Consider the following 22,140-nt stretch of genomic DNA (forward strand, 5'->3'; position numbering starts at 1 on the left):
ATAAGGAGATCCGTTTAGGTGAGGCCACAGTCGGTGACAGAGTTCTGCCCCCCCCAAGAGCAAACAGACTGAGGCCGGTTCATAATGAGTCTCAGCACGCATCTGTTGTTCAGGACTGACCTGCAAACATCTTCAAGCCACAAATGTTGTCTCGTAAATCACGAACTCACAAAAGTAGTTGCATGTTTTTTCATTACAAATCACTCGTCTGACATACGTAGCTGGAAGTGCAAGAGAACACCGGCTGCTGACATTTAGATTAGAGATGATGTTACATGCAGACAATCAGGACGGGGAAACAAGGTCAGTGAAACCGGTGACTTGATATCCACAAAGCAAATATCAAACCTGCAATCTCCATGTTTCACACTGATAATAAACATTAATCATTGCTGTGGTTCACCAGGTTGAATCCAAATAAGCTCACTTAGATAAAGAGTCTCTTCATCAAAATGAATTAAAACATTTTGCTTTTTTAACACTATAAAGCTGTGAGAGAGAAGATATGTTTATATTATCTGGAGGTTAGTATATATTTAATTTTATTTGTTCAGGTATTATCTGGAGGTTAGTATATATTTAATTTTATTTGTTCAGGTTTTTTAGTCATTTCTGCAGACATATTTCAGTATTCAAGAATGTTGGTAGCACTTTATAATAACGGTACAAAGCATATATTAATGTTTATGTACTGCACAATGATTTAATGCATAAATTAGTGCAGGATGAGTTCCTGTTTACCATTAACAAATGTCACCATGACTTGTGTGATTAGTTCCTGCTTAATGGATCATCAATTAATGAATATTAACTCACAGTTACTTCACACATTAATTTATGATCATGTTATCGGCTTGTTAGGATGGCCGTGAAGCGGCTGGACTTTGACATCAGGAGGATTGAAGCAGAGGTTATAAGTGCAGACTAACCAGGTGTTTATTTCACGCACACATGTTAATGATACAGACATATCTTCACATAGAATACTGTAGCATCAGTACCACAAACTGATAGTAGTTATACATCAGGTAAACCGACACACTGGCACCGGTACTGGTTATATATGGGGTAAACCAGCAGTACTACACACTGGTACCAGTCTCATACCAGGTAAACCTACACACTGACACTGGTACTAGTTCTACACCAGGTATAGCAGCAGTGCAACTGGATCTGCTCAGTGTCCAGCAGTAGAAAAGCAGCAGATGTGAATGCACAGCATGTAAGTGTGAAACAGGGCGTTTGCTGGCTCGGTTGTCTTTCTCATAAAAATGTGGCTTTTGTCTCAATTTCCTTCAGTAAATCTGTTAAAATGAGATTTTATTTTGTCTCTGCAGTAAAGCTGAAATAGTGCAGAGGGATTAGCATTACAGGAGCGTTTTCCACCTCCTTATTCCCCTCCTCCTCCCTCCATCTGTATTAAACTGTCCCTGGTGTGGATACATTTTCAAGATTCTGGCATGTAGCTAGGTCAGTGCGTGTGTGTGTGTGTGTGTGTGTGTCTGGGTTATTGTGAGTATACATGTCCCCAGAGTGGATTCATTTTCACAGCTTGGTGGTGTGGCTAATGGCAGATTCAATTTGGCATCTATTTTAATCCCAAGGATGTGAAAGTCACAGCGGCACTAATCATAAAACCCAGGCATCAATAACCCCCAACACACACTCACACGTGCACATATATGTGTGTGTAGGTTACAACCACTGACAGAACTGCAAATGCACGAGAAGCTTTATGTGGTAGAGAAACACTCGAAGAATAAAAAGTTCTGCGAGTTCTGATTGTGATGACGAGGTGAAGAGATTTGTCACTTTCCAAACTCCTCGGATGCGCCTTTGTTCTGTGCATTCACCTGAGCCTGAGGTGATCATTTGTCAGAGTCAAACCTGTATGCAGAAGCTAAAAAAAAACATCCTTTGTGTTTAAACTCAACACTACAAACTGTCTCCTCTGTGGATTTGTTACAGCAGACGCTAGATGACGCTGTTGTACCAACACTTTGCCTCAGCCTCTTGCCCTCAGCAGCCTGCTGTCCAACAAACCTGCTATTGCTGATAATGAACGTCCAGCCTCTTTATGTGCACTCATAAAAGATTATTTTTTCTACACTAAAAATACATATTTCCTTAATTCCCCTGCTCTCTATACTCAATATATCATGAATTATGTTGTAAGTGTGTCTGCCACCTCATTTAAATGTCTGACATCTGCTGAGAAAACGCTTTAACTTGCAGATTAAGACTTGAATGCAACCTGCGTGAAAATCTGCAGCTACGTGACATGAAAGACGGGGTCCTCCTGCGTGGGGAAGGAAACGGCAGCTACATCTAGATTGCCTGCCTGTTCATCAGACGTGGACCCCCAATCAAGCCATAAATTTAGGGGGCCAATTCAGTTCGGAGACAGTGAATGGCTCTTATCTTGGATAAATATTTGCTTCCCGTGGACAGACAACAACACTAATGTCTCACTGGGAATTTCCACCGTTGATCAGCAACTGCGCACAGCTTCCACTTCACCCAGGGGGGGAGGAAAGAAATCTCGCCATCATCAAAGTTGTTTCTGCAGAGGAGATGTGTTATGATCGTGTTGTGCACGCCCAGGTATCAGGGCCCATGATAAAACTTGCCTACACACTACAGCCCGCAGGGTTGCGTGACTTCTACGAGGCGCTACTGCCCAAAGTAATAATTTCCAGGGAGCATCAGAGTAAACATCTATGGAATAAAAAAGTGTGGGGAACCCCGCTGTCTGTAGATTTATGCCTTCGTGACATCTAACTGTTATCAGCAGCACTAAGCCACATCTCTTCCAAATGTGATTTAAAGTCTAAAATCACATATTTGACTTTGAAAACAGAAAGATTCCTGATGATGTGTCTGCCAGAGCTGCTCTTCTGCGCTCAATGGTTAGACTTTTGAGGGCCAGTCAAACCCGGGAGTAAATCTGTCTGGTCCCTGTTTAGTTTTTTCTTTTTCTTTTTTTTTCTCTCTCTCTCTCTCTCTCGTTCTGTGGTGTGCTGAAGGAGTGGGCTGGTTCTGTGTCTTGGAGTCTTCCTACAGAGAGCGCAGGGAAGAAGTTCGCACCAGTTTTGCCTCCAATCCAGTGGAGGTTTCAATAGCAGCAGCGCGGCAGGGGAGGGACGCACTGCCAGCACTCAGGATACCCACTCACTCACTCACACACACACACACACTCACACACACAACACTCTCTCTTACACACTCACTCACACACACACACACACACACGCACACACACATATACACTCCTGCCCACTAGAGACCAGTTAAATCCGCAAGAAAACTGCAAACACGCACCAGAGAGCAGTCGCCTAATCCGATTGATAGGCGCAGTGAAAACTGAAGGAACTACTGGACACTGTAGAGGACAACTTTTGATTTTTGTTTCTTTTAAATCGCTTCAAGTTATAAGACACTTTTTTTTTGTCCAAAAAAGAAAAATCCTGGTGATATCAGAGTGGCTTTGAGAGCAAGAATCATCCTTCAGATAACTTCGCCGTTTCATATTGTGAAAGGTAAGCCTGCCTCATGTGAAGATTGTCTATTTTTCCGCATGCTCTTTCCTCTGGTGCGTAGCGGTGCGTCTGATCCAGAGCTTCTAGGAAATTATCCCTCCTTTCCACAACTTTTCTAAAAAGCTTTTATATTTTTTTTAATCTGCATAAAAGCTCCCATATAAATTCAGAGCCGGACTCCCCGGGTAAAGTGGTGCCTTTGAAACGTCTGCCAAAGAGAGAGAGAGAGAGAAAGAGGGGAAGAGGTTTTGCGGTTTTACAACTCCGGGAAGTTAAAAGTTTTCAAACACATTTCAGTCAAGCCCCAACTCGCACCTTCTTTTAATCTAAGTTTATTTTTAGTTCAGGGGGGGTTGCATATGTATGCATATGTAGCTGCTGATGATGTGTCAAACTGATGAACTTTAGAAAATCCTTTTGCTTTTGTGCTTTCCAAAAGGTTCCCATGCTCCCAGGGGTGACACAGCACCCCGAAAAATACGGCGATTTATCAATACGCGCAGTAATTGTGACGGCCCTGTGCGCTGTGTGCGGTGTCCTCTGTGTGCCAAAAGTGTGCAAAAACACCGCAGTTTTTTTTCCATCGGAGCGCAATTCATACTTGTGTTTGTATCACCGGGTCACCTTTTGGGTTGCTTTTACGCACCTGTAAGAGCGCCGAGTGGAGCGCCTAATAAGGATAATTTCATTTCTATTTGACCCGCCAACGTGTCAGATGTTTTTATTTTTTAAATAAAAGACTGAAGGCAGATTAACGACTGTTTAGCTCGTGTTGGGAGTTGTTTGTCCTCACCCGGTCCATGTGAGAGCTGTGTTTTTCCCCCCACAGCCCCGTGTTTAATGAGAGACATACCCGGAGAGGGGATTTGAATAACTGTATTTAGTAGCAGGGTGAAGCCACACTGCCTCCCTTCTACTTTCTCAGGAGAATGAATCATGAACAAAAAAAAGTCTTAAAATGGGAAGGTCTGCGTCGCATACCGTAACTAAACCGTGATTTGCATATGAAAACTCTCCGGCTGAAAGAATTCCGCCAGTGTTGCTATAGCCGTTTTTGCGTCCAGAGAAGTGACAGGCTGCGGTGTGTATATATACTGTCTCCTCCGAAGCTGCCTTTGTGTCACATATCCAGAGTCACTGGTGGAAGATTAAGGACGCAAGTTTTTTATTTCCTTGTTAAATTATTCATCATATCCACACACACACACACACACACAGCCCACTCCCAGAGTCTCCCCCGGGCACATCCATTTTGCAAAGCCCCTCATTATGCTCCCTCAGATGGACACAAGCAGAGGCAGAGCAGCTCACACTAGCTGCCTTGAACAGGCTCTCTTGTGTCTCCCCTTCTCTGCTTCCTCAAGCACAAACATAACGGAGAGCATGATTGACTCATTTCCCACGACGCAGCCAGGGCCCCGGTGCATGTGCACCCCGGATGATGGGCAGTGGGTGGATGACTTTCCCATGGGGGCATTTTCTCTTGTAATCTTTAATCACCCTTGCAGCCACAATACCAGGACATCAGTCAGAGCCACCATCACTACCCACCCTCCCTTACTACCACCACACCCCTCGGTTCTATCTGAAAGGGGGTTTATTTGACGCAGAGAGCGGCCCTGCGACCTGACCCTTTCTTATAGAGACATTCCAGGATGCAAGGCTCGAATGCGAGCTCCAGAGATGGACTATAAAGAGGCATGGGGAGGAGGAGGAGGAGGGGAGGGTGAGAAGGGAAGGAAACTGGGCTCTCCTTCCCATCACGCTATTGTGCCAGCTTTCGTGGCTCTGATGATGTGGATGGTTCAGAAACTCAAACTGTGAGTGATGTTGTGGATGGCGAGCAGACAGGTCCCGAGTGATGGTTTAGACTTATACACAGAGTGGAGCGGAGGAATGTGATGGTTTGGAAACACACACACACACACATATGGACACACAGATAAAAATCTCCATTATTGGATGCGAGCCCTCACCACAGTCTCTACCAATTCATTAATGAGCTGTTTAGCTGTCCAAGAGCACCAGACCTGCTATGGTTTGGTCTGCCTATAGCACAGGTCCAGGTCCTGTGTGGTTCCATCTTTGGCTCCGAGCCCCCCTAACCCCACATATACACCGCTCACTGCAATCCCCTCACATTGGCCCTGAAGTGACAGCAGTGATGGAGCTCGCTACCGAGGGCCCACCATAAATCTGCCTTCAGACTTCCTTAAAGAAAACACACAGAGGCTTCAGGTCCTGCGAGCCCTGCCAGGCGTCTTGTTGGGTGGAATCCGAAATGTCTCTTTATTTGTGTTGAAATTAAACTGTCTTTTATTCCCTCCCGTTCTGTTAATGAGCTCCATGTGGCAGCAGGCAGGAGGCTTATCCGTCTTGACAAGGAGCTGGAGGGAAGGAGAGAGGGAGAGACCGGTTAAACAAAGTGAGGAGAGAAAAGGGGAGGTCAGGGGCAGTTTGGTGAACACATGCACGAGCATACACACACACACACACACACACACACACACTAATGATAGGGCTGGGATACATGCATGGAAATAGTGTGCTTACAATCAGTGTGGAAAATCGACTCACACACGTGTGTGCAGAGTTGGTCAGGTGGAGGAAAGTTGTGGCTGAATTGTTGCATGTCACCGCTTTAATCATGAGCAGATTTTTAATTCTGCAGTTGATTGATGTCACCAAAAATATATAACGTCCCATCTGTGTAATGTAAAACACAGTGTGAACATTTTGCTTTGGCTTTGCACATGATTTGCTTGTAATGACCCTGAATTAGAGCAGGGTCAAAGCTGTTATAGTAATAATTCAAATGAGGGGATGCCATTCCCTCAGATCACACAGGAATTGAGAGAGCGCGAGAGAGAGAGGGGCGTACTTGGGTTATTTTCTTGATCCTTGATACACTAGATGTGTCAAAGAAAGCCATGGGAAAGAGGATCATCACTATTTCCTCTATTGGTGAAAAAAAAAAACCCACGGCGAGCTGCGTTTCTCTCCTTTAATCCTGTTACACAGAGTCCACCGCTTGCCAATTAGAATATACATGATGTTTTCCACCCAAAATGCTTTGCAAGATCCACTAAAAGCGAAACAAAAAACTATAAATGTAAAAATAAGCTGATAAAAAGCAACTGCAAAACAAAGTTGACACGATTGCGGGTGACCTTGCCTTGAAATTATCCGTTCCTCAAATTGCGATCATACATTCTTCCCCGTTCTAATTAAACATTAGACTTTATTTGTTCCAGATGCAGATTTTTTTTTGATGTGTTATTTTGGTAAGGGAACTCTGTGGCATGAGAATGGTCCAGGGCTCCGCATGTAAAAAAGCAGCTCCAGTGCAGTCTGTGTGACCATGCTGACTCTGCGCCGGTCCATGCAACCGCAGTGACCCAGCACAACTGCTCTAATATTCAGATGTCATCTCCCTACAATATATACTGTCAGTACGCACTGAGTGGTTCAGTGCATGTGGGAGAAGTAAAAAGGTTCAGTCATGGGGTTTAAATCAGTGGTGTCACATGTGAGGAGCACACTGAAGGAACACATCAAATGTGCTAATGACAGTGGTGATAAAACCCTTACTGTATGAGTGATAGCAGACATTATGTGTAATGACATCAGTGTGGTGGACAGAGCCGGCCGGGGGCCGTGTCTCTGTGGTGTTTTGGGGATGTTGGAATGAGAGACAGCTCTGAACGACCCTGTACATACCACCTCGGAGCTGTCTTGAGTATTAATAGACATGTCTTTGTTCCGACTGACACGCTTCTGAAGTGGAATGAGACAAGCCGAGGCGATAAGGATCTCCAACTCTCTGTGTGAGTCAAACCTCAAAGTACCACTTAGCCGGCTTTCCTTTGGCCCTCTGAAGTTTGGCGGTGCGGCAGGGAGGCTCGGCTCAGACAACGGCACAGACGGAGACACTGACAGGAGCTGTCAAGGTTTTTTTTTTTTTCCTCTCTGGTCATGTTCTTTAAAGGATAATGTAGAAATGAAGCCATGTTTGTAGTTGTGGAGGAGCGTCCAGGCCTGAGTCCTCTGGTTTTACTTATCCACCTCTGTTGAGGGAGGCGACGGGGGGGGGAGAGCGAGGAGGAAATGTTAAGAGGGATAGAAAGTAAAGGCCATATTGTTTGTGTACGAGTGTGAAAGAGATAGAGAGGATTTGTTGATGAAATACGTGTGATCAAGGGAAAGAGAGTGTCAAGAGAGGGGGAGCAGAGAGAGGGAGAGGGAGAGGGGTCATTAAAAGGACACCATCTCGCTTGCAGTAAATGGCAGTAAAGTATCTGGCTAATCTGCCATCATTACGCTGATTAAATCACCAGGGATTTGGCGTTCCCATCAGCTGCAATCAATGGGGCAAAATCAATAGACAGGGGATACGTGAGAGCCTCTCAACCACGGTCAGCTGCACCTCGTCCGGAGCCACAGCTCCATCTGTGGACTGCACCACTAAACATTTTTATGTTAGCATCAATAAAAGTTAAATGACATGGATTTGGGGATTTTTGTATTAAGCGTTTTATGAAATACTGTGGTTCCCTGGAGTTTGAAGCAAATGTCTTTTCCTTCACACATCTGTGTTTAAACCTAATCCCCCTCCTTCCTCTGTGTGGCCTCGAGTACTCATTCACTCTCCCCTCACTCATTGATTCGACTCGAAAAGATGGTGTCCGTGCTATCACGCAGCTTTCATGTGAGATGTTAATTAAGGTTAAAGCTGAGCGGAAAAGAAGGCAAGAAAAGGCTTTTTAACACAAAATAAAATATGTAGTGGAATAAAATGAAAGCAGAGCTCGACTAAAAAACACTGCCTGTTGCCAAAGCGCGGTGTTGCCAAATGGAACTCATTAAGAAACGTTTTGTGTTTTTACGCTATTGCCAGAATGAAAGGAAAGATAGGAAAAAAGCCCTTCAGAACTTCCATGGCAAAAAAATACACGCACTGGACTCGTTGTAACTGATGCGAGACTTTAATATTGATTGATAATGTGCATTAAAGAAACAGTTTGGTTATAAGAGAACGCTGATACCAACTCTCATGTCTGTATGCTAATTATTAGTTTGGCTTAACGCAGCATAAAAAACTGTAAACATCTTAAAAACAGCTTAGCAGTTCCTCTAACGTCGTTTCTTTCCTTATCATAGAGTTTGATTTGATTATGTTTGACAGACAAAAGACTAGTACAAAGCTGGAAGCAAGAGGTGCTTAACATAGCTTAGCATAAAGACCTTGGCTTTGTCCAGAGGTAACAAAACTCACCTACCAGCTCCTCTGAAGTCTTTTATCATAGGGTGAAAAGGTGTAGTTTGGCATTTTGAGACATATTTTTCATAGTTATATTAATTATATAATATTAAACAACAACCAGCAGTTGATTAGCTTAGCTTAACACAGCACAAAGACTGAAAACAGCTCAAGAAGTCTAAACTCTTTTCTTTCTATCAGAGTTATAACAGCTCAAGAAGTCTAAACTCTTTTCTTTCTATCAGAGTTATGTTTGATTTTGAAGGAATATTCATTTTCTTGCCAAGAAAAGTTTGATACCAAGCTGGAGACAGGAGTTAATGAACATAGCTTAGCATAAAGACTGAAAATGATGGGACCCTAATGCTCCTGAACACTCCTGAACTTGATATTTGTTTAATTCATACTAAAAATAAAGTGAAAAAAAAGAAAAAACACAAAATTGTTGTGTTGTGTTGGCTAGCTGTTTCCCACCATTTCCAGTCTTTATGCTAAGCTAAGCTAGTCTAAACCTGGCTGTGCCTTAATATTTACTAAACAGAATCTCAAGAAGAAAAAAAATCAAACTGCTCCTTTAAAATCAAACCCAGTGTTTCCGTATATCAGTGCACTAGTGCATATTGCTCTGTAATGAAACATCATTTTTCTGTGTCTTCCAGAATGAGGCAGTGTAAAGGTTGGAACGTGGTTCTGCTGGTGCTTTTGGGGCTCGGAGCTTTGGCCCAGAAGTTGCCCACGAGAGACGAAGGACTGTTCCAGATGCAGATCAGAGACAAGTCGCTGTTCCACGACTCCTCTGTCATCCCGGACGGAGCAGAGATCAGCGGCTACCTGTTCAGGGACACGCCCAAAAGGTAAGACAAAACAAAATGACATAAGACTAGTGATTAAAAATTCTCTGCATGTTGTTATGAGTGCAGACAAACGGAGCCGATTCCACCTTCAGCTGCTGAGTGAGTCATAACCGTCACCCAGGAAAACATTAAACTTGCAGATGGCCACTTACTGTAAATAGATAGGAAACATCAGATGATGCTCTGTAAGATGATCTATTATGTGGATGCAAAAACTAAATAATAAATGAGAAAGCTGTGTTTGTGTAATTGAGTGTCTGTCGAGAGAGAGAAAGAGAGAGATACCAAGGTCAGTAGTACAATAATATCACGGTACACCACAGTCTCGGTCTGCTCATGCATTTTACCCCACACATTATCATGGATAACGTCAAAATGTGATGAAGCGACGTCAAGTATCAGTCCCTTTAACCTGTTATTTCCACAGGTACTACTTTGTGGTGGAAGAAGACAACACACCCCTGTCTGTGACTATGACACCTTGCGATGCTCCGCTGGAGTGGAAACTCACCCTGCAGGAGCTGCCAGAAGAGGCCAGTGGAGAGGGATCAGGTATAATTGACATCAGGCAGCAGTGGAAGAGGTTAATGACACGTTATGTGGAAATATCACTATCCTCCACACACAATTAACCTACGCAGTGATGTTAGGCTTTGTGTTTTCGGTGGGTTTTAATTAAGTCACAGTCGTAGTGTCTAGTCTGACCACTTATGATGTCTGACTCGGCCCAGGCTGACGTCTATAATTTCAGAGGAGGGCTCCACTCTACTCTACTGTAGTCGCCCTACTGAATCAAAGCCATTACATCCCTTTACTTAAGCCGTCTTGGTCTTCTTAAGGTAAATCCTGCTGCACTCTGCTGTCTGTCTTCCTTCCTTTCCTTCTTTTCTGCCTCACATTAAAACTTTCTCCATCTGGAGGGCGTCCTTTCAGCACAGGAGGTCTTGCCATATATTTTTTTAAATAGCATAGATGTGTGATGTGAGCCTATATTTGAATATCAATACATGAACACCTGCATGTGTGTCATCTGCGCACATGTCAGATCAAGTATTGCCAAATGATTTATTGGGTTGTTGCAATGTTGAAGACATGCAGCGTGCCTCAAGAGAAAAGAATTCATCTGTAAGGCGAAGAATGATGATGGATTTGGACCCAGTGCACGCAATGCCGTTGGTAGAAGTCTGACTTCACATGATGTGTTGGAGCAATAGTTGAAATTCTTTGCAGCTCCTTTTGCTAAATGTCTCTAGTGGGAGTAGATCTTTGAGCATTAATTTTTAGTACACCACTGAGCACACTCTCTCGTTGACAAACATAATATTATGCTTGGGCTGTCTCTCTCACGTAGAAGCTACAAGGCGCCTCTTTGTAGCACAGCTTCCCCGGAAAGGCCAAGTGAATGCTGGCCTGTGATCTTTGGGGATGTTTGGAGTGAAAATATGGCTGCCATGAGAGGGTCTAATCGTCCGTGATGCTTGCAGAGCTTCATCATAACCCCACAGCATCAACACGTTGAACATTTTTAGTATGGGTGGAAATTATTTTTCATCAAAGCCAAAAAAAGAAATGGAAGAAAAATATTGTAAAGGTCACGACAACAGATCTTTGTCAGAATTTGTAATGTTTAGATAGCGTGTCAGTCAAAGAGCTCATGTGGTGCCTATTTGTTTTCATGTTCCAGGAGAGCCTGAACCTCTGGACCAGCAGAAACAGCAGGTGACCGTAGACGAGGGGACGGAGCTCTTCACCTACAAGGGGAACGATGTGGAGTCCTATGTAGCCACCAGCACGCCCTCTGGCCTGTACCAGCTGGAGCTGCTGTCCACAGAGAAAGACAGCAACTTCAAGGTGTACGCCACCACAACTCCAGAGTCTGATCAGCCCTACCCGGAGCTGCCCTACGACCCTCGTGTGGATGTGACCGCACTGGGCCGTACCACTGTTACCTTGGCCTGGAAGCCGACACCAACGGGCTCTCTGATGGGTCAGCCTGTCCAGTACTGTGTGGTGATCAACAAGGAGCACAACTTCAAAAGCATGTGTGCTGCTGAGGCTAAGATCAGCGTTGATGATGCCTTCATGCTCGCTCCGAAGCCTGGTAGAGACTTTAGCCCGTTTGACTTTGCACACTTTGGCTTTGTCCCCTCTGACATTGGTTTTGGCAAAGACCGAGGCCTCACAAGTAACAAGATCTCACGGGCGTACACAGCCAAGCCCAAAGCATCAGACATTCAGAAGGTGTGTATTGGCAATAAGAACATTTTCACTGTGTCAGACCTGAAACCAGACACACAGTACTACTTTGATGTGTTTGCCGTGAATTCTGCAACCAACACCAGCACGGCGTACGTGGGAACATTCGCCCGCACTAAAGAGGAAGCTCGTCAGAAGACAGTGGAGCTGAAGGACGGCAAAGTATCGGATGTTTTCATCAAGAGAAAGGGCAGCAAGTTTCTGCGCTTTGCTCCCGTGTCTTCCCATCAGAGGGTCACTCTGTTTGTCCACACATGTCTGGATGCCGTGCAGGTGCAGGTGAGGCGCGATGGGAAGTTGCTGCTCTCCCAGAACGTGGAGGGAGTACGGCAGTTCCAGCTGCGGGGAAAGCCAAAAGCCAAGTACCTCATCCGTTTGCGGGGCAGCAGGAAAGGGGCCTCCACTTTGAAGGTGCTCGCCACCACACGACCCAGCAGCAAGCAGCCCTTCCCTTCGCTTCCGGAGGATACGCGCATCAAGGCCTTCGACAAGCTGCGCACCTGCTCCTCCGTCACTGTGGCCTGGCTGGGCACGCAGGACCGCAACAAATACTGCATTTACCGCAAGGAGGTGGCTGACAATTACAGCGAGGAGCAGCGACGCCGGGAACAAAACCAGTGTGCCGGGCCAGAGACCCGCAGAAAGTCAGAAAAGGTCCTGTGCAAGTACTTCCACAGCCCGAACCTGCAGAAAGCTGTGACTACAGAGACCATCACGGGTCTGGAGCCAGGCAAGACCTACCTGCTGGATGTTTACGTGGTGGGACACAGTGGTCACTCAGTTAAATACCAGAGCAAACTGGTGAAAACAAGGAAATACTGCTAAATGACTCTGCAAAGAATAAATCTATTATAAATATATATATTAAATAAGTTTATTTAACTCTAAGTGATATTCTACTAAGGAGTGTATACAGACTGACTACTCACACAGCGGATGGGCCTGTGGCAGTGACTGAACTGTTTGTAGAGAGAGATATCAACCTGTATATTTATGTTTACATTTCATTGTGGCATCTCTGGGTGGCCCATAGCGTGAGGTGCTTTGTTACCGGGCTTGTCAATTTGACATCATGTTGCCACTGGGGAGGCAGAACTTCAAAGAAGATCATCTTTCATCTCGTATGTTTCTTTGTTGCTGCATGACATTTGCTTTTGTATGTCATATTTGTGTGTTTCTTCAGTTTCAAAATCACATCGACCGACCGGAGGAGATACAGTAGCTACCCGCATTGTATAGATCTCTCACTGCATATTCGCTACATGTTTTAGGAGAAATTTAAATTATTTTATACTTTTTTTTTTTGTCTCTCTTTTTTGATCGTCTGTTTTTATTGATGACAATAATAACTGTTACAAAAAGGAAAATTCCAGTTTTATGAGGAAGTTGTCGTAGTTCAGACATTCCCTTATGTATCTCAGCCAGTGTTTGCTCTAGAGCCCATCTTGTAAATGTGTTCTGTGCTGGAGATCTGTGTTATTATCACTGTATCGCTGTGTGTGTGTGTGTCACATGTACAGAGTTGTCCTGCCAATATTCATGTACATAAACACTAAATATAGAACACGTAATCCCTCTGTCACCCTGGGTGTCATGTTCTTTTCCCAAGCAGTTAACATCACTGTAACGGCTCGGAGATGAAAGAGAGCGCGCTGCGCGTTGTGTTTATCGACTCAGACACTTAAATTGAGTGTTGCATAAGCAGAACTTGATACTCGTGATTTGAAATGATAACTTAATCCTAAAAATGGTTTGTGACAAGCAAAGATCGACAGAGGATGAATAACTTTGAAGACTATTTCCAAGATCACACAACTGGTGCCAAAGCGCCTCTAGAAAAATATTACCTCTTGGCACCATTGTTTGCATTCAAACCAGTGTCTCATTGATGTACATTGTCACAGATGTACAGTAATAAATCAGTGCATCTGAGCATACATATGTGTGCATTTCTTTGTCTCTGTTGGAGAAACATTCATATTTCTGATGCTGAGAATTAAAAACAACTGCTCTCGCACATGAAAGTCAAGAGCAGAAATGTAGGCTGAAGGTTTGCGCAGGGAATGCACGCCATCTGTTTCACATGGTCCTCTTGTAATCTTTGTTTTTTCTATAAAAACAGTCACACGTTATATGGTGTAGCTGCTCCACACTGATCTCCTTGATGGTGAACTACAAATGTGCCCACACAGGATGTTGTTTATTAGGAAATTCGCAGTTCATACATGAAGTTATGTAAAATCTCACTGAGCGTAGGAACATTCAGACTTCTAATTTGAAGTTTTAGTGGCAAAAATACTGAAATAACTCTTATCGTAATTTGTTTTATATCATTTGTGTCACATATTACAGTTATTTAAGCGGTTTATCTTCTTTTTTATGTTAGTAAGTGACATGTACTGTAACTTTTAGGAGAAGAAATAATATAACCCTTCATTTTTTAAATCTACAAATCAAAAGTTGAATTAGCAATAAAACGCACCATTACTCACTTTAATACACTCAGAGGTTTTGCTGCTGCAGCTGTATAATAGTGTGTGTTTTTATGGTGGCAAATTCAAGATATTGTGGTGTAGCTGACATTACTCAGTCAGTTTTTGACCTTATATGTCTTAGGATTCTACTGCCATGCTGAGTTTTAGCATGTCACAGATAAACATTTCAATGAAGTCTTCTTGTTTTACTTTTGTGATAAAGCCTTTGACTCGTTGGGAGTATTTTAAGAATGAAGTCAGCAAACTAACTCTTTAAAAACAGTTAGACAACAATATTTATCTAAAGTTTGTTAACTTAAGCTATCTTTAGCCACCATGATCATACCAGACCAAGTAGGACTGTAGCAGTAAAATGTGAGCAATGATGCGTTTTATTGCTTTGTATTACTTTTACTTTATTACTTTTCATTTGTAAGAGGAAGAATGAGGTATTTTATGGTTTAAAACAAACAAACTAGAATAATAGACTAATCATAATGACATATTTTCCACTTTGTTTTTGGATATTTTATGAAACTACACCATTTCGTAATAAAAAAAACAAAAAAAAAAACATGATATTATACACGCCACCATCTCTACAGCAATCTTTCAGCTCACCTACCCTTATTTAAGTGCACACTTAAAAAAAACAGGCTCCAAATTTGGGAGAATTGGGTGACTTGCAATTTAACCGTTAGACGGAGTTAACCACAAATAAGCAAAGAGAAAAGCCAGACACACATCAGTGCACATATCCACACGTTCCAATTAAGAGGAGTCTCAGGTGAATGGAAATGCTCTCTCTGTTGTGGCCAAGAAAAGCAGCTGTTCCTCTTGAATCGCCATGTTTCCATCGCGACCCTGATTCTGGGTAGCCGAACTCCCGATTCATCGCCACAGCTCATTGTCAATCAAGCGCTCCTGGTCAGAGGAAATGCAGGGAGGCTCCACCTGGCTTCCATTAACCTGCTGTTGCCCTGGAATAATGTGGAGGAGCTTCCAGAGAGCTGTGGGAGTGTCATGGATATCCCTGTAAACCGCCACTAATAAAGCTGGCTAGTTCTGCTCAAATGTTATCCTACATGTGTGAATAAGATCTGCTGTGAAAGAATCCCCAGCTCTCTGGTCAACTCAAGAGGTTACGAGGATGGAAAAAATGTACAGACACTTCTATTTTGCCAGCGTGCTTCAGGAGATCTCCTCACAAACACTCACGCAAACATCCATATACAGAGAAACCTCTATCCGAGAGCTAACCATCTGCAGGGCTGTCCATGTTTATCTTTTGCCTGGTAATGAGTGCAGGACTTTGATGTATGAGTTTTGTATATATGTGAGTACATGGAGCAGGCTAAGGAGTGGAGACAGACATGTAGTGCTCGGGTAAGTGGTGGAGTAATCATAGCGACGCACGGAAGACCTGGCTCTGATTCCTGCTTTGGCTAGTTTGACTTGCCACCAGATTAGAAGCAACTTCATAAAATCTCAATTAAACACATGTTGGAAATGCCGTGGCTGAGTAGCATGTCAGAAAAGTTGAGTTTAAGACATTTTGCATAAATATAAGACCAGCTGAAAAGGCAGATTTGTCTGGTCTCAGAGGGTCAGAGATCTTATTGGGTGCTTTAAAGAAATAGTTCAGCATTTTGCGATGTATGCTTACTCACCTTCCTGCCAGTAATGAGATGAGAAAGTTGCTGACACTCTCATTTTTATAAAGTAAATATGAAACCACAGCTTAACTTAGCATAAATATGGAAAACATGACTAAATTAACGTGCTATATATTGTTTAGTATAAACAGAATGTTTGCAGATTTTGTCATGTGATCTGTAGTCAGAGTAGTATTGACCAATCATGGTTGAGTGGGCTTTGGTTGCAACAGTCCATGTGGAGAACAAAAGAAGAGGAACCCATCGATGATTTAACTTTTTATTAGCTTTATTTGTTCATAGAGATGAGCCTAAATGTGACTTTCTTTCTTAAGTTGCTAATCGGACTGCAGCAGATAGTGGCACCAAAAGCCCTGAAGGATTGGCTGTTGCCCCCAGAGGCTAAATCGTCAACAGACAATAGCCAATGAGCTATGATGGCTGTGCATTGTTTGTTTTATCTGTATAAAAAGTTAAGTGGAGAAATACACATAGACATAGTTATATGATTGTTGGTTACGCGCACTAACTCCGATTGCACTTAATGGATTAAACAAATGATTTATGAGGTTTAAAACTGAGCTGCTTCAGAGGAGCTGGAACATGGGTTTATTTTTAATCTTTGGACAGAGCCATGATCTGTTTCCAACCTTTATGATAAACTAAGCTAACATACTACTGGTGGTAGAGCCATATCAATCAAGCATATATTCCAAAATGTGAAATTATTTCTTTCTTTTCCTGTCTCTTTTGCTGTTATGCCACAATATAGCACCATTTAAACAAGCCATACAGAACTGGTCCATGTTTTGACACTGGGGGAAAAAAATGACATTTAATTATTTTCATTTGGGAGTGAGCTAATCCTTTCCTGGCTGTAAATTTATGAGCATGATGAATCTTCACAACTAACTCTCAGCATGAAAGCGAGCATATTTCCCAAAATGTCAAACTATTCCTTTAAATTAAAAAAAAACCTCACACTGCCCATTTTACTGAAGTAGTTGAGGTGCACTGGGCAAAAAAAAGTTTTGCAGAAATTGATGTGCTTCACAGACTTGCAGCAGTTGTAACTTGCAGCAGAAGAACTCCCACCACCACCGTCTCTTTATGAAGGGCTTTAGGAGTTTGGCATTTGTGACCATGTTTTGTGTATGCATGTGTGAATGCACTTGCTGCTCAACTTAGAGGTGAGTGACACTTTTGGACACAGATTGTGAAAAGGGAGGAGAGGCTCGAACAGAATCCAAACAGAGACAGACAGCAAACAGACGGACACGCTGGGAGGGCTTTGAGCGTAACTCCTATGGCAGAGAAAAGCAGTGAAACGTTGTTGTGTGTAAAAAGCTCAGCATTGAATGAAGGGCTCCTGCCATCTATGGGGTTGGTACTATACTAGAGAGCAGTTAAATTAAATGGTCCAGACACTGGTGCCACTGTCTTAGAAAGCTCCAAAGTAAACAGTGTGAAATGAAATTATGACGCTTTGAAATCTCACGCACGCACAGAGAGAGGGAGCCCCAGCTGTGAGGTAAAGAGGAGTAGACCATGATGAAAATGATTCCACTTCGGTGGCTCCGGGGATAGATCATTGTTGAGGCTCAGATCCAAACCAGCTCTACATAGCTCTGATTTAGCAGAGGGCCAGGCAGAAATCAGAGGCCAAACCCATCCTGACCAAGAGCCCGTTCCCAGGAAGGGTGGAGAGGGACCAGTGGCCCTCGGGCATTGCCCGTCTCAGCCGATCTCCATTAGGATAACTGATGCAGTGAAAAAAACAATGACTGGCTCCTGAACATGACTTCCACTTAATCCCACTGTATATTTAACTCGAAGGTTAGTTTTATTATCATACACAGATACGAACAATCCTCTACACATGATATGCATTTGAGGATCCTCGCGTGGGAATCTTCTTATGGCGCTGATAGATCTGCAATGTGATTCCCTGTGTGCGTCGGTGTCCATTTGTGTGTGTGTATTAGCCGTGTGCACATGAAAAGCCTTGTGTGTGTGCGTGTTTGTGTATTTGTGTACTCGCTGCTGTCGCTCCCTCTTGCCCGAGCTGCATAGGGGTGGTCCCCCTGCTCTCTTGTGCTCATGAAATCACTTCTAAGTGCCTGTAATTTCTCACGCTTCATCGGTACTGTAATTTCAAAAGGCTCCCTCTGAAGACCCTCCTTTAGTGGCGACCCGGGGTTGTCAAATGAAAACATCATTTATCCAGTGACCTCGGAGCTTCAGGAAATGGTTTGCTGGCTATTCAGCGACAGCCTTGAAATAGGGAGCTGTGGTGAGGGACTGCAGGGGTTTGTGAAACATGAAACAAAAGGTGGTCTGGCCCCTCAATCTACAGTATCAGGTTTGAGAGATTTCAGAAAAATGCACACATCCATTTGGAAAAATCTTGTATGGAACCATTTGTATGTTTGCCAAACTGAGGTTTTCCTCCAGTGAAAATATTTACTTAGAAAAAAAGAAACTGAAAGTATTTATTTCAATGCAATCCTTTCCTTCACCATGTCCTAAATGTGGTTTCTGTAGTTTTTGGCCCTCGGAGACTCAACTGGCAGTCCAGCCACTGAGTGGCTCAGTTCCACGGCTGGGTACTTTCAGGTTCAAAGTCTCGGTCCATTGGGATTGATGATTCAAATATCTTTGTTTAGTTTTTAAAAAAAGAATCTTTATCATGGTATATTTTCAAGCCCTCAATGCATCATTGTCTGCCAGTGCTGCTCTGCCTCTGTGTAGGCTTTGTCATCACTTTATAAGGCCATTCATGGAAAGCTTCTTTCATTCAGACATGTCTGTATTCGTCAGAAATGATAAAAGACGTTCGGGAAGAAAGCCTTCGTGATATGTGCTCACACTGTATTGAATAGTCAGACTTTACAATAAGAGCTTGTGATGATTTTTTTAGGTGTGCTCCAGTGCCAACAGAGATGCTGTCTATTAGTGTTTGTGGGCATGATGTCGGGAACAGACTTAGCGATTTTTAAGCCAAGCGATTGACACGGCTCTATAAATGTCAGTGTTAGTCTGTCAGTTGGTTTGCATTTGGTTCAGATTGAAAGATCTAAACCGCTGTTGGATGGATTGTCATGAATTCTTTCACAGACATGCACAGGCGATAAATCTTATGCGTTTGGTGAGCTGCTGATTTTACCTCTAGCGCCACCATGAGGTATTTGTATTTGTGGTTTTGAGTAAAATGTCTCAACAACACTATTGGATGGATTGACATGAAACTTGGTACAGATAATCGCAGTCCCAGTCAAGAGGAATTTTCATCTAGTGCCACCATCACGTGCATTTTAATTCTATATAAATGTGTTCAGTACTTTTATGGTTTATGACTAAATACCATAGACTGTATAAATGTGGACGTAGTATCCGTCACGTTACCCATGTGATGTTCAGAGTGTGGTGGCTCTGGCCATCATCTCTCCCGGCTAAAAATGGGCAAAGACGTGGAGCTGAGGTGGCTGAATGAAGCCTCATCTGTAACAGCACCTACCTGTCATTCAAATTGCCACGCTGTTAATTATGCATAACTTTAAGTCTTAATATAATCTGAACAGGTGAGTTATATAAAAAGTCACCCTCAGTACAGTTGTCATGAACGGGGAAATTAGCTACAGAGACCAAAACAGTTTTTTGTACCAGGCTGTAAACATGTTTATTTCTGCTGTGAAGTTGGACATTTGAACATGGGGACCTTTGGAGACTGACTCGTTCTGTAGCCAGCCTCAAGTGGATGTTAGAGGAACTGCTTGCCAAATACCTACAAAAGTAATTAACCAAACTTTGTGTTTAGTGCTAATTAAACAAATATTAGCCTTCTATCACACTAAACTCATAAGACGAACATTTTCAACATTATACCAGACTAGCATTGTCATTGTGAACGTGAATGCATGCTAATGTTTGCATTTAACTCGGCTTCACAGCTTCACAGAGCTTCTAGCGTGGCTGTAGACTCCAAGTCTTTGTATAACATAGTTAACAATGGACTCTCAAATTACACGCACAGTAATGGATTCACTGGTAACTAGCTCAGACTACAGGGTCGGGTTCAGATGGTCCCTAATTCACCTCAATCCGAATTAAGCCCTAAACCCCCACACAGCACAAAAGGTATTGAGTTATCTGTGCAGACCAGTGCAGACTCTCCATGATCTCAAAACAGCCAATTATAATCTTACTTTCTATCATCTTGTAATGGGGGTCCGAGCATTAGCAGAAGCCTCCTCTGTTTGTGTGTTTCTTTGTGTCTTTTGTGCAGGTGTTGGAGATCAGAGCTGGTGGCGATAACCCTGGGATCTCAGTGAAAGCTGAGTGAAAGTTAATGGGATGGAGGGTCCTCCGAGGGCACAGAGGAAAAAAGGGGTCATGACATTTAATCGTTCGGCCCCGACAGGCCGAAGCACTGACAGAGAGGTCAGGGGGGACAGAAATGGACCAAGGAGGACTTGGGTGGGGCAGAGACAAACAAAGAGCCTCTCAGTGCTGTGATCAGGCATGTCTCCTTGTAACCCTGTCTTATGGCTTAACTCTCGGAAATACACCTGGAACATGACCCCACTGATGACACCATGACAAATACAATAGTGGTCTTGGTGGGGGGAGAAATCCCCATTGAAGGACATGTTTACCGCATGTTTTTTAACCGTAAACTCTTCAAAAACAGTAAAGTCTGACAAAGACACTCAAGCACACCAGCTCATTGACTCTGAGGTAAACATGTACATCATGGTTCAGTCTTTGCCGTAATTGTCAACCATCGCTGGCCATTTGGGCCAATCATGAAGCAGTTCGGCACGGAGCCACAACACAACAGGAAGCCGTTGGCATAAACACGGGCTACAAACAGTGTAAACAAAACCAACATAACGCCGACGCACTGCTGATTAAAGGGGGGGACACGTTTGCTGAAGAGGTGTTCAGAAATAGAATATACACAAACAGTCAGTGATCAGAGATGATGCTAATTTCTGTGCGCGGGACGAAAGTCAACAAATCAAACGTGAGCAGAGATAAAAAAGACCATAATGTAGATAATGTGAGGTCCGCTTGGGGACTGATACTTTCAGGTTTTTCACACACAAGTTACACAAGTACATCCATCAGTTGTGTTCTGAGAGTCATCTGGCTTTACTTTGTGAACTTTTATTTTGAAATCTCTCTCTTTTTTTTTTATTTCAGCTTAAAACAATCTAGTTCTTCTGGATTGTTTTAGATATTTTCAGACTTAAAAATGAACCATGTGAGCTTACGTAAAACCTCAGGTAAACCAAGCAGCAACCTCCATGGTTTCAAAAAACAAAAACAAAAACCAGCAGGTCCTCAAACGCATGTCCAACTTCACAGCAGAAACAAACATGTTTATAGCCTGGTACAAAAAACAGTTTTGGTCTCTGTAGCTAATTTCCATGTTCATGACAACTCTATATTAAGGTTTAAAGTTATGCAGGATTAACAGAGTGGATGCTTTCATTGACAGGTAGGTGCCATTACAGATAGCTTGTTTGAGCAACCAGGCATCATTCGGCCCGCCTAAAATCCACCGATGATCCACGTCTTTGCTCATTTTTTCGATTAGCCAGCAGGGTCCAAGATGGCAGCAATCACACTGATCTTCACAACAGCTCTCCAGAAACTTATGGGTGAAGTCCTGGATACAACTTTGTTTTATACTGTCTATAGTATTTGGCCTATTGGGGGGATGAGTAGTTATGTTAGACATGCATAAAGAAATAGGACTGATGTGGCAATAATCATTATTGTATAGTTTGTAACTGACAGTACATATGTGTGTGGTAATAACAATACACATTACACTCACACACATATAATGATGAGTGTAAATTGAATATTTTAATGTTAAGAAGTAGGAAAGGTATGAATTAAAGAGGTACAGCGAGTTACTAGACTAACATTTTGACCTCTAATTCATTTGGCGCCTTGTATAAGCCTGAATACCAGCAATGTGAAGGTAGTAGTTATATAATCAATATGGTACCAGTCATCATTACTGGGATTGGTAGGTATATCATGCTCTGATTTGTGTTTCAGCCTGGAGGGTTTCATTCAGACGGTTTG

General features: G+C 43.0%; 1 protein-coding gene across 1 annotated transcript; it reads left to right on the top strand.

The window, feature by feature from the left end:
• Positions 1-2,939: 2,939 nt before the first annotated feature.
• On the top strand, positions 2,940-13,841 carry ndnf (neuron-derived neurotrophic factor). Its single transcript, XM_010730982.3, has 4 exons — positions 2,940-3,539; positions 9,459-9,653; positions 10,081-10,205; positions 11,338-13,841. Exons 2-4 carry the CDS (start codon positions 9,460-9,462, stop codon positions 12,732-12,734), a joined length of 1,716 nt encoding a protein of 571 aa, XP_010729284.1. The 5' UTR covers positions 2,940-3,539; position 9,459; the 3' UTR covers positions 12,735-13,841.
• Positions 13,842-22,140: the final 8,299 nt, after the last annotated feature.

Source organism: Larimichthys crocea, chromosome XVII, assembly GCF_000972845.2.
Source record: "Larimichthys crocea isolate SSNF chromosome XVII, L_crocea_2.0, whole genome shotgun sequence".
Lineage (NCBI taxonomy): Eukaryota > Metazoa > Chordata > Actinopteri > Sciaenidae > Larimichthys > Larimichthys crocea.

Excerpts from the sequence above, each read along its gene's own strand:
- ndnf (XM_010730982.3), top strand. The coding sequence starts at position 9,460 with ATGAGGCAGTGTAAAGGTTGGAACGTGGTTCTGCTGGTGCTTTTGGGG. Across the intron at positions 9,654-10,080 it reads TTCAGGGACACGCCCAAAAG|GTACTACTTTGTGGTGGAAG; the intron begins GTAAGACAAAAC and ends TTATTTCCACAG. Across the intron at positions 10,206-11,337 it reads GGCCAGTGGAGAGGGATCAG|GAGAGCCTGAACCTCTGGAC; the intron begins GTATAATTGACA and ends TTCATGTTCCAG.